The sequence below is a fragment of the Lutjanus erythropterus genome, chromosome 13 (genome assembly GCF_056507025.1).
Source record: "Lutjanus erythropterus isolate fLutEry1 chromosome 13, fLutEry1.hap2, whole genome shotgun sequence".
NCBI lineage: Eukaryota > Metazoa > Chordata > Actinopteri > Lutjaniformes > Lutjanidae > Lutjanus > Lutjanus erythropterus.
In genome coordinates, this window is record NC_139329.1 from 35156670 (window position 1) to 35169618 (window position 12949).

The following is a 12949-nucleotide window of genomic DNA, read 5'->3' on the forward strand; positions in this document are numbered from 1 at the left end:
TCTCTGTGTTTATGTGTGCAGCACAAAAGACGTTATTTAGTGTGCAACAGGATGTGTAAGCAGCCTATACTGTGACATCACTGTCAGGTAACAAGAACAACAGAGAGGTAAAATCCTGAGAAAGCTGTGAAACACTGAAGTTCAGCCCAGTGAGAAGTTTTACTTTAACATTTGTTAGATTTGTGCAAATACTTTCAATAGAAACCTCCCAAAAGGTAAAAGAAAATAAGAAACACTACTGCTTTTAATGGAAAATATATATATAAGATCTTAATGTTTAAAAATGACTACTGCAATCCCAATACTGACTAAAATAGTGAATAAAATATGTTAAAACCCTATTTAATATACAGTCTGTGGTTGAAGTTCTTTTTCTCTCCTCCCTCCAGACGTGAAGCTCAGGCAGGCTGTTATTTTCATAATAACAAGTGACAATGTGTCCTACACTGTAAGTTGATCAGGTCTGTATAACTGTTAATCTGTCTGTCAATGTAAAGCTGATCGTGAAAACAAAAGCACACTGCTCCAAAAAAAGAAAAAGAAAAAAAAAAACTGTAGAGTTGTAGTTCAGTCTTTCTGCCAGACTCCATTATCATATCGCTCAGTTTAACCGTTATAAACATCTACTCCTTCTAAAAGATTTTTAGTGTTTTCTATCAACTCATAAACAGACACTTACTCATTTTGGGAACATTTGGTATTATAAAAACAAAAAAAGTTAAGAAAACTCCGAATTTCAAGGAAACTTACTCCAAGAGATTTTTTGAGTTAAGTTTTGGAAAAAGTTTTATCAAGTAATAATGTTTTGTTGAGATAATTTAGTTTTCTTCTTCAGATAATCTTGAATCTTTGAGTTGCAGAAATCCCACCAAAAATTGCATTTCAAAAACTGTCAACTCATTGAAGTGAAAGTGAATAATAGCTAAAATGATTTAATTTTTCATTTGTAACCATTTCATTTTCAAGCACCCAAACAATGATCCAAGTGTATCTAAAGAAGAAAAGTAAATTATCTTAATAAAATATTATAGATTGGCAAAACTTTGTTCAGTTTATTTCAAAACTTAAGAGTTTGAGTTTGTTTCAAAAGTCAAAAATCAGTAGAATCAACTTCTTTTTTTAACAGTGTTCTGGGCTGAAAGTCTGTTTATGTTTCATGTTTATTAGAATTTAAATTAATGCCAAATGAATAAGTCATTAAATTCAATGTATTCAAAATATTAATAACTCTGGCAGGCAGTCATTGTGTGTATTTTCAGAGCAGTGGGCTTTTGTCTTCATGATAATGGGCTTAAACTTTACATTGACAGACGTAAACATCTGATCAACGTATAGGACTTTATTACACACAGATTCATCCTATTTAATCCAGCTCTCTCTTCGGAGTGCAGCACTCATTTTTGAATGCAAGGGTCTCCTTTAAATCATTTTTCAAAGAGGAGCATGTCTGAGCAAAAGTAATAATACACTGCAAATCGTATCTCCAAAGCTCTGGCAGTCTCCATTAAATCTCCATCAAAATGAGGATAACATTAAGGCCGGTATTTTTTTAATTCACTGGAAATTAGCTTGAGTGAATGCATCTTTTTCTTCCCTCTGCAGATATAATTTTTGTGCTTCTGATCCACAGTTAAGTCAGCACTAAATCTAACCAGTTAAACTTGAGACAAGTAACTACTTCAAAGATCAGGTATATGAAAAACGGTTGTTTTTGTTGTTTGACGAAGCCCTTTTATATCTGACAAATGATGAAAGCGTTCAGGAAGCATTCGGGTGTCACTCTCCAGACTCCGTTTTCTGACAGCATGGTGCAGCCTGTATCCTGGATGGATTTGTCTGGCTGACCGTCTCCCCATCTGGTGAAGGTCAGAGGTCGGTTTTTCATGTCGGCCGCAAAATTCCCCTCTGCTTTATTATTGTTGACGCCGATCCAGGCCGTTTTGTAAACGTCCCCAAAGAACCGAGTCACTGCGTCGTTCTCCTCTTGGTTCTGGGGCAAAGCCAGCTCTAAGCCTCGCTGGGAGCAGAACTCGACGGCACTGGAGAAAGAGTCTCTCTCCTTGTAGGACACAAAGTATTTCTGACCAGCTTTCTGCACAAAGTCGTAGTTTATGGCTGAGGGGAAAACATGCAGCAAATAGGCACATTAGTTTTTATTAACCAGAATTACATTATACAGTGGCCATGAGAGCCTAATGCAAGGAAACTTATGAATTAATTTATTTTGATTTGCACCATGAGGTCCAGGGTTTGGTTCAACCTGGTGTGCACACACCTTTAAAATCAGTTCTAAAATGAACCAGGAGCTAATGGAGACAAGCCAGGATTGAGAGGATGGAAGTGAGAGAGTGACGTTTAGTTTATGCCAGAATGTTGGGAGTTACAGTGGTCAAAGATTCACCATGCACTCACTTCATGTAACGCTGCCTTGTAGTCTTCGATTATGACACTTACCTAACTCTAGCTTAGCGAGGCTCGTCGTTAAGCCTTCGACGTCTGAGCAGCTGGAACCGGCGGAATCTGGATCAAACAGATCGAGTTTAGTTACCAAACTTGGCAACGATACGGTGCTCACATCTGTGTCCACCTGTGCAGATGTGCAGCCTCTACAAATCAAACACTTCTGGTTGCAGCTTCTTAAATGCGAGGATTTATTAGTTTTCTTCAAATATTCCCTCCAGATTTGATAAGAAAATTATTCAAATAACCTTGTCAAAATTTCTTAAAATTACATCTACTCCTCTCTCCTCATTGAAAAAACTAAAATGTGTGAATTAAAGCACTTATTGTTGATTAAAAGTTTATTCTACTTCACTGAATAGTCCCATTTCTCAGAGTGTGCTGAAAGTTTTCATTTCTGCACGGTGAAGCTCAAACAGCAAATTGAAGAAAAACATGCCTGCAGATTACTAAAACTGTGACTTATTATCTGGAAAACGCAACAAAGTCCACAGCAGTTTTCCTTATCTATAGTCCCAAGTTCAAATGTGATAACAACACCACAGAAAATTAATATTTACACATTTTTTTGAAGGGTATGCCACGTGTTTTCTAAAAACATAAAGAGGGTCATTTGGAGACCCCCAAAACCCACTGCCTAAGAGTAACTGAAGCTTAAATACAATATTGTGCTCTTTCACTTGTTAATTTTTTTTGCATATAAAGGGATCAAAACAAGTTCTGTTGTAGAAAAACACGTTCACCTTGCAGTATAATACAAACCAATAAAAGAGCACTTTATGAAATGAAGATTCCCTCCAGATTTGATAAGAAAAATGTTAAGTTACCTTGTCAAAATTTCTTCAAATTACATCTTCTCTTCCCGCCTCATTGAAAAACTAAAATCCATATGCAATTCCATATGTATGTACAGAAAATGAATGAAACTACTCACTTTCTGTTCAGGAGGAGCCATTTCATTAACTTTTGCTGGCTGAAATGATTAGTCAAGCTCTTTTAGCAAAATCGCCAAAAAATTTACTGGTTTCAGCTTCTGAAATGTGAGAATTGTGATAAGACATAAAAAAAATACTCTGCTTTGAATAAAAATCTGTTTTTTTCCACAAAAAAAGTTAATTAAAATGTTTTAAAATGTCTTTAAAATGACATCTATTCCTTCTCCCTCACTGAAAAAAATCTTAAGTTATTTGACCAAGCAGTAAATCAATTAGTCAACAGATTAAAAACACTGGTTGCAGTTAAGATGGTTTTGTTTTGAAATGCACTGTATTGAGAAGTTTAGAAACTATGGGAGTTGAATCAGCACCTCTTTGATTCAGCCACAACAAAAATTAAATATTATAAGATTCACAAAGGTAATGCAATGCAATGTACTTTTTGTGTCTGCTGTTTGTCTAATAAATAGTGTGTCCATGTGTACTGAAATTTCCCTCTGCAGGATAATCAACAGAACTTAACACAAAATCCATTGAGTACATTACCTTGTCCACATGTTCCATCAAGTCCAGGTTGTCCAGGCCGTCCAGTTTCTCCTAGAAATCCAGGAGGTCCAGGGTCTCCGTTCTCCCCTGAAGAGCAGCAAAATAGACATTAAACAAGCAGTCAGGACGGGCCCTTGCAAGGGATTAAAAAGTCAATTAAAAATCCTAAATGAATCATTTCTTAATATCTTTTGGTATTTTTGTTATATATAAAATACTGGGTTAGTGCTTAAAATCCTATTTTAAGTGTTTTAAAGGTGTGAATGGTGCTTGGATTTTGGATGAAGTGCTTGAAATGGCTTGAAATTGTATTTACATTACTTTCATGATAAATAGCTCTCTGACAGAATAGTTCATTTTTTAGATAAAGAAATAAAAGTGTAGCTGGAATTTTTCTCAGCCAGGCTTGAAACATGTAACTTTGTTTTATTATTATTATTATTATTATTATTATTATTATTATTATTTCTGCTTGATCTTCTTTCTTTCTTCTTTCTTTCAAACTCAATTGCTGGTCCAACAGTTAAATACCAAAATTCAGACAAAATACGGCTTAAGTTTGGTCAGAAACGATACTATTTGGAAAGCTATTGTGTTGAAGTAGATAATATCCACCTTTCATCCCTGGAAATCCAGGAAGACCAGTTCTTCCAGGTGGTCCATGAGGTCCAGAAATCCCAGGTACTCCAGGAGATCCTCTTTCACCTTTGGGCCCAGGAAAACCTGGAAGCTGTAAAACCCACAGCGCTACGGTGTTTGCACACGCATTAAATTCCTGTATCCTTTGTCACAGTAGATTAGTGTGTATCCAAGTTACACCAACTTACGCTGTGGCTGGGTGGAACCATTAGGCAGAGGATGCAGAATAAGAGAAACAGCCTCATCTTCTCAGTGCAGAACTGAAATCCACATTAAATATAGTTTTCTTGTTTACAGGCATTGCATGTCTCCAGTGGTCCACAGCTTGTTAAAAATAAACTGAATTGTTTTTGCGAGTATTTACAGATCTGCAGATATATATATAAAAAAACTATATAAACCGTACTGGTATCTTTTATATAGTTTTTCAGAAGTTATAAGTTGTTTAAAAGGTCCTCATAACACAAAATAACCAAATAATGATAAATAAAAAGGGACTTACTATAAACTTGGAGTGTTCGGTTGGGTGTGCTGCTGCTTCTTCGCTCGTTTCGAGGAAAAATGACTGAGACATTAGGTAGAAGCAGTCCAGAGTAAACAACAGATGCAAGGTCTCATTTGGGATATAACTTAGAAAAAAAGATCATCTGAGTCCAAAAGCGTCCCTCCCTTTTTAAACAAACAATGTCAGAAAGATAACAAATAAGCCTGTTTTTAAAAATGCATGACTGTGCCTTACAATGGATCATTTATTATATAAAATAACATAAAACATTGATTGTTTTTCTTTCCTGATAAATGGCAGTTTTACGATGGCCTGACCCATCTGTGATGTAACAGTGATGTAACGGGATTATGTAATCTGGATTCCAAAACAAGGCAACTGACTTCCATTATAGTAAAAAAAAAAAAAAAAAGATGTAATTACATTACAGATAAATTAAAAATTGTGATTATCAGCAGAATTACAACTTAAATCATTATGACACTTCATGACTCTCACAGCAACCAGAAGTCATTATCATGGCCTCGAGTAACGAAAGATGCTTTCCCCATTTTTTTAAATCATTAAATCAATCAATCAATCAATAAATTGTGCACAACAAAGAAAGAATAGCTGCACAAACTGATAAACCTGATGAACATTTATTATAAGTTACATTATTTTAATATTGGTTAACATTAGTCATAATTTAAACCAACTTTTGTCCTCCTGTCTTTATTCCACAAATGTCTCCAACAAACAAAACGATGTCAAGAGGGGCTAAATTACTTCCATTTCTAGATTAACAAAGCGAATCATGAGAAAACCTGCGAGCTCTGGAGAAATGGCACACAAAACATACATTAACAATTAATACACTCTTAATCAGTCAATTAATTGATTAATGTTTAATCACGAGCATCCCTAGTTCAGCCAGAAAAGATCATAGATTAAATGATAAATCTAGAAAATAATCAGCAGGTTAATTGATAATGAAAATAATCATTTGCCACAACTCAAGGTTTGCTATTCATTCTGCAGAGCTCAACAATAAAGACTGCAAGCTTGTAGTAAAATGCCATGTTGGGCAAGTAAATCTGGCATCTCACTTGCCCAGATGGGAAAGTGGTAAAAAAAAAAGAATTAAACTATTAAACTATTTTGATAATTAAGTAATTGTTAAACTAATTTTCAGAGGTTTTCAACTTCTAAAATTTGGAGTTCCTGCTCAACCTGGACTTGTTTTCTGATATTTTATAGATGTTGCGGCCCCTTTATTAGTGCTCATAAAACCATTTGTGCAGGGGCAAGTAAAAATTTACTTCTGACCCACTAACCACTACCCAAACCAACAAAAATATAGCCTAAATAAGTTTTCTTTTAAACTTTAAACCTACTACAAGGACATTTTAACTGGTCATGAAACTGTCTCTCCCAGACAAAGTTGCAGTGAGCAGTGCGTCATCCAGTTAAAAGGAAGCAGGAGGACATTTTTATTTGGATAATTCTACTTGAGACGTTATATTTTGTGGTTACAGTCATGGAAACACAACTGCCTCCAAAATCTACACAATATGAAAGTTTCTTGTAGTAGCTTTAAATGTGGGAATGAATGAAATGAAAGCCCTCTTTGCCGGATCACCATTGAATCCCCTTCTATGCTCTCAGAATACCCCACTTGTGTACAGTTCTTTTAATTCAGTTATTTTCATGTAGGAATATGTCTGTGCAACAGTTATGCCACATATATACTTTATTACTTCAACAGAGATTAAGATATGAAACAGATAATAGTATATGTGAAATAATTACATCTGAAAGCAAATACCTGTAGTGGAAATTAAACATCAGTTTAACATTTTTTTAATTCTCTGCTTATGTATACAGACCAACCTGAGCCACTTATGGTTAAGAAGATTCACTTAATCTAAAGTCAAGAGAAATATATGATGTGAGTCTTGTAAGGTAAATAACACTTTTCTATATCTGACAAATGATGAAAGCGTTCAGGAAGCATTCGGGTGTCACGCTCCAGACTCCGTTTTCTGACAGCATGGTGCAGCCTGTATCCTGGATGGATTTGTCTGGCTGACCGTCTCCCCATCTGGTGAAGGTCAGAGGTCGGTTTTTCACGTCGGTCGCAAAATTCCCCTCTGCTTTATTATTGTTGACGCCGATCCAGGCTGTTTTGTAAACGTCCCCAAAGAACCGAGTCACTGCGTCGTTCTCCTCCTGGTTCTGGGGCAAAGCCAGCTCTAAGCCTTGTTGGGAGCAGAACTCGACGGCCCTGGAGAAAGAGGCTCTCTCCTTGTTGGACACAAAGTATTTCTGACCAGCTTTCCGCACAAAGTCATACTTTATGGCTGAGGGGGAACAATATGCAGCAAATAAAGAATAAATAAATTAATTAATGAGCATATTTCTTCTCATGAATTACAAACAGGCTTGGGGAGGAAAAGAAAACATGTAGTGGGATTCTGTAATACGGATATAAAAGAAGATAAAAAGATCAGTCATCAGATTGTACATACATTTAGTAAAAATGGGGATTATTAGTGGTATTAAAATAAAGAACCATATACTACCATGCACGGTGCACACAGGTGCCAATTCGTTATCATGGCCTCTAGTGAAAAAAAAAATGCTTCACTGGGTGGAAATTTCAACATTTTTTTGTCTTTAAATTGTGCACAACAAAGGAAGAAACAGCTGAAAAAAATTATAAACCTAACAGTTATCATAAAACACTTCAAACTGCAATAATTAATCTAATCTAATCTATCTCTTAAGAAAAAAGAGTCAAAATTCTCTGATTTCAGCTTCTTAAATGTGAATATTTTCTGGTTTCTTTAACCCTCTCTGACAGTGAAGTGTTTATCTTTGGGTTGTGGACAAAACAAGACATTTGAGGACGTCATGTTGGACTTTGGGAAACACTGATCAACATTTTATGGATGAAACGACTAATCAATCAGGGAAAAATGAGTGATAGATTGATCGATGATGAACATAATCACTACAAACATTCACATTTTCTAAGTTAGGGATTACTTTAATAATTGATGCACCAGTGAATCGTTTCAGCTCTAATTTATAGGTGCTTGTAAATTACTTTCTTCTTCTATATTGTACTTTTTATTCCGGTGCATTTATTATTTCTCAACTGTAGTTACTAGTTGCTTTTCAAATCAATATTTTATACATAACATATATGATAAGTTACCTGAACAGTATATAAAATAGTTAAGATTAGCACAACCTCAAACATCTACAGCAGTAAAATTCAACATGCACATGAATCCAACTGTAATGTTAAAATAAAAACATTATATATAACATTGAAACACAGATAGGGACCATTTTACTGCACAAAGAGTAACTTTACGTTTTGCTGATAATACTGACATACTTTCGCTTGAATGCATAATTTTATTTGTTTGAGAGAGCAGCCCTCTGAGTACTTTTGCATTGTCATATTTTCATTTCAGCTCCAAACTTACTGTGTCGGCCACCATATTGGCAATGGGTGAATTTCTTGAATGAATCTCTTAAAATCCGTATCTGTCTCAGACTAAAAAGATCCCATATCGGTGGAGCTGAAATTGTACTGTAACTTTGTTCTGTGTGCAAGAATTTGATGAAAACGTAGTTCTTGCTTCTGACACTTACCCAACTCTAACTTGGTAAGTCTCTCCTGTAAGGCTTTCAGGGCTGGGCAACTGGCACCATCTGCATCAAACACTTCAAGTTTAGTTGGAAAAATTTGCAGCACAACAGAGCTCACATCTGTGTGATAGATAAAGTTAAGCACCATAACGTGTGCAAAAGTAGAGTACAAAAGCGCTGATCATCATTTTATGGACTTAACAAGTAATTTAATAATGGAGAAAATGATCAACAGATTGATCAGTAATGAAAGTACTGGCTATGTCCGTGTGCTCCACATGTTTGGACCTATTTTTCAAGTGACAAGATTGCGATAAGATTAATTAATTAATTGATTAACTGAGAAAAATGATCAACAGAATAATCGACAATGAAAATAATAGTTAGTTGCAGCCCTGAAATCTGTTCCTTCTCCCCAGACTGAAAAACTTAAACAAATATACAATAATTGTCTAACAAGAAGTGTCCATGTGTGCTAAAATCTCCCTCTGCAGGATGATCAAGGAACAAAAATTTGCTGAAACTGAACTTTTCTCCTCTACAAAATCCATAAAGTACATTACCTTCTCCACACATTGCTTCACGTCCTGGTGGTCCTTTCGGTCCAGAAAATCCAGGAGGTCCAGGGAATCCCCTGGGTCCTTTATCCCCTGAAAAGCAGGGAAAGAGAAATTAAACAAGACACAAAGAGCCAAGTGAAGAGCTATAAGGAATGTGACATGGGAGGAACTGGAGGGTATTGGAGGCAGATTGAAAAATACCTGCTCCAGAACATTACAACTCAATCCTGTCCAACAGAGAGGTGCCAGAGTTCAGACTAAAGATGGCCTGAGTTCAGACAGACAAGACAAGAAGTCAGAGAGTCAGAGAGCCTTGGGGGAGACGGCTGGGCACAGACCAGAGATGTTTGAAGAAGAAACACCAGAATCATACTGATTTTACTAGGGTGCCAATTCTTTTCTTGACAGGAGGAGAGCTCAGAGTTTAGCTTTCAAACTTCTGGGATTGAAAAGTGGATTTATCTTCACTCTTGCTTCTCAACCTGCCTGCAGCAGCGACCCATGGAGTAGTCGCAGACCCGTTTACCAGCAAAAGAAGAGCTTAGAGTTTGTTTTTCTTCAATTTTGGGGATTAAAAAGTGGATTTATCTTCACTCTTGCTGTTCAACCTCTCTGCAGCAGCGACCCATCGAGGTATTGTGAAGCAGTTTTTTCCAGACAGAGGAGGGTTCAGAGTTTGTTTTTTAAACTTTTAGGGTTAAACAGTGACTTTATCATCATTCTTGCTTCTCAACCTGCCTGCAGCAGCGACCCACAGAGTAGTCGCAGACCCGTTTACCAGCAAGAGAAGAGCTCAGAGTTTGTTTTTCTTCAACTTTGGGGATTAAAAAGTGGATTAAAGTTACCTCATGAACGTACAGAGAGGAGTGGGGAAATATGAGAGACAGGAGAGACAAAAGAGAAAGCACTGGCTGCTCTGGTGAGTGACACACAAACACATACATTAACATGTCACTCATTAGCTTACAGCCCTGTTTGGGGTGAATTAACAGTCTCACATCCCTCATCCCCGCTCCTTCTTTGCCCATCCTCTGCATGAGTGTGAACATCACCTGTTGCTGATTGGCTGGAATAGTGTTTTGTGGCTCAGTGCAAATCACTTTGTTTACGTCCCATTCATATAGCTGGGGGTGTGTAGAAACGTGAGGGGTTTTTTCAGCGCTCACAGAACGGGGAGCTAGAGGACTGTGAGGAGATATTTGCTGAATTTGATAAAAAAAAAAATTATGGATTAGAACAGCACACCCCACCTTTAAGTTGCTTTGGACAAAAGAGTCTACCAAGTCAATGATACCAACCTTTTTCACCTTTCATACCCAGGAGACCACCATCTCCAGGAAGACCAGGTATCCCCATGGGACCTGGTGGCCCGGGATATCCTGGATCACCTTTTTCTCCAGGAGGACCTTGGAGCTGACTGTATCCAGCAGGAGCCATCGCACAGATGCAGAACAAGAGAAACAGCCTCATCTTCTCAGTGCAGAATTGAAAGCTGTATGAAATACAGTTTAGAAGTTTCTTATTTACATGCTGCATCAAAAATATGCTGATCATCGTTTACATGTGAAATGTAAATGTGAAATTTGAAGATGTTCCAAACAGCTGTACTACAATCAAAAATTAGTGGCTAAAATTACTTTTCAAAATTGCAAGTTAAATTTCTTCATTTGCACTAAACAGACATCAATCTGTTGAGTCAAGTTAATAATGTTAAAATGTCTAATTCACACAAAATTTACTTTCAAATAGCGATAAGCAGAGAAAGACCCACCGTATAAACTTGAAGCGGTTGTCTGGGTGTGCTGCTTCTTCACTCCCTCCAAAGAAAAATGACTGAGACATTAGGCAGAACTCATGTGTGAGGGATTCAGTCCAGAGTAAACCACAGATGCAAGGTCTCATTTGGGATATAGAACCCTCCCTCTTTTATAACCAACAATAGCAGAACATTGTGACAACAATAACACTTTAAAATGTCTTACCACACATTCAAATATATTCTTTACATGAAATAACATTCGTGACAGTTTTGACAGTTGGCATGATGCATTTGTGACGGCATAACCAAATGTTTTCCAACACGTTTTGATTTTAAATCTTTATCTACTCTGGCCAAAGTTTACCGAGTTTGTAAGGCGAGGTTTAATGAGAAGAGCAGGAAAATTACTCAACACATCATACTTTTCCTCTGACAAGTCCTGTGTGTAAAGGATGCCTGAGTTCAGGCCAGTTGGGATGATCTCAGAGTTTTCGCAGTCCAGTTTGAGGACTTTTTGTGCTCCATGTAGGTTTGGATATCAAGAGGGCATAGTGGAGTACACAGTACACAAAATAGTACTGCATGCAAACAACAGAGTCAACTGTCTTCAGTACAGGCAGTTGTTTGGGTGCATTTGGGGTTTCACAACTGTCTTTGCATGAGGTAGGTTAGGTCTTTTGGAAAACATTGGGGCTGCAATGATTTTCCAGTTATTAATACATTATTAAGTTATCATTAAGTATTTTGATTAATCTGATTTTAGCTTCTTAAATGTGAATATTTTCTGGTTTCTTTAGTCCTTAAGTCCACAGTAAACTGAATATATTTGGGTTGTGGACAAAACAGTAGATTTGAGGACATCACCTTAGGCTTTGGGAAACACTGATCGATGTTTTTAACCCGTTTCTGTCCCTTTTTTGGACCACACACCTAACCGATTAATCAAGAAAATAATCATCACATGAATCGATAAATAATTCGCAGTTAGTTGCAGCCCTAGAAAACATATGTATGCTATTATCTAAAAACCAACATCAGTGCTGGTAGGGATGTTAATGATTAAACATTAACCACTGTTGAGAATGAACTGATTAAAAATGCATAAACAATCATTAATCATCAGTCTAGAAATGGCAGTAATTCCACCTCATTTGAATTGGTTTGTCTGGTGGAGCCATTTCTTGAGTAAGAAAAATTTAAATAATAATAATAAAAATATATTGCTTATCATTACACTGTTGACAGTTACAATACACAAAGCTAAGATTCAGGATTCGGGACAACTGCTTGTAATTCAGGATTGTCTTAAATTCTTCACAAGACACAAGTCACTTTATGATTTATTACAGTAAATATATTGCAGATTTTTCCTTTAAATCAAGTGATTTTGAATCAGAAATTATTCTGAATCAAACGGTGAGATTCCCAAAGATTCCTGTCACTTTTGATGAGGCAACCAAACCAAAATATTCAGTTCACATGTTTTCACTAAAACATTCTGCTGTACACTTTATTGTGCTGCTTTATTCTATGCCTTAAGAATACTCTTTATATATACTTGTGCTGTACAGTATTTCATTTATTAGTTACTTTAATTCTTTTTCATATAAGAATGTCTGTGCAACAGTAATAATACCATGTTGCTAAAGCAATTATACTTGAATGAATTATAACAATAAAAACTGTTACATTTCAAAGAAAACATACCTGAGAGCAGTTTTTCCTAAACTGAAGCAGTTTTCATGTTTACATCTCCAGCAACTATTGATTAATTAACATAATGTGGGAGTACATAAGGATTTTTTTTCTTGCTGCCGTGTCCTGCTACCCACCAACAGGTTCACAAGGACAAGTGAAAAACTTTCAGTGAAAGCAAGATTTGCAAAGGATCGAAGGCCTT

General features: G+C 36.4%; 2 protein-coding genes across 2 annotated transcripts; both read right to left on the reverse strand.

Moving 5' to 3' along the window:
* Positions 1-1418: 1418 nt before the first annotated feature.
* On the reverse strand, positions 1419-2686 carry LOC146317003 (mannose-binding protein C-like; the record flags this gene model as incomplete). Its single annotated transcript, XM_084734153.1, has 2 exons — positions 1419-2115; positions 2455-2686. Coding segments are annotated over 2 exons (615 nt in total), but the record flags the coding sequence as incomplete, so codon positions are not given.
* A 4272-nt stretch (positions 2687-6958) lies between these two features.
* LOC146317004 (mannose-binding protein C-like) lies at positions 6959-12944 on the reverse strand. The gene is made up of 5 exons (XM_084733386.1): positions 11062-12944; positions 10589-10782; positions 9294-9380; positions 8734-8793; positions 6959-7427 (listed from the first exon to the last, which is right to left on the reverse strand). Exons 1-5 carry the CDS (start codon positions 11190-11192, stop codon positions 7045-7047), a joined length of 855 nt encoding a protein of 284 aa, XP_084589512.1. The 5' UTR covers positions 11193-12944; the 3' UTR covers positions 6959-7044.
* Positions 12945-12949: the final 5 nt, after the last annotated feature.

Excerpts from the sequence above, each read along its gene's own strand:
- LOC146317004 (XM_084733386.1), bottom strand. The coding sequence starts at position 11,192 with ATGAGACCTTGCATCTGTGGTTTACTCTGGACTGAATCCCTCACACAT. Across the intron at positions 10,783-11,061 it reads AACCGCTTCAAGTTTATACG|CTTTCAATTCTGCACTGAGA; the intron begins GTGGGTCTTTCT and ends TATTTCATACAG. Across the intron at positions 9,381-10,588 it reads GGGTATGAAAGGTGAAAAAG|GGGATAAAGGACCCAGGGGA; the intron begins GTTGGTATCATT and ends CCTGCTTTTCAG.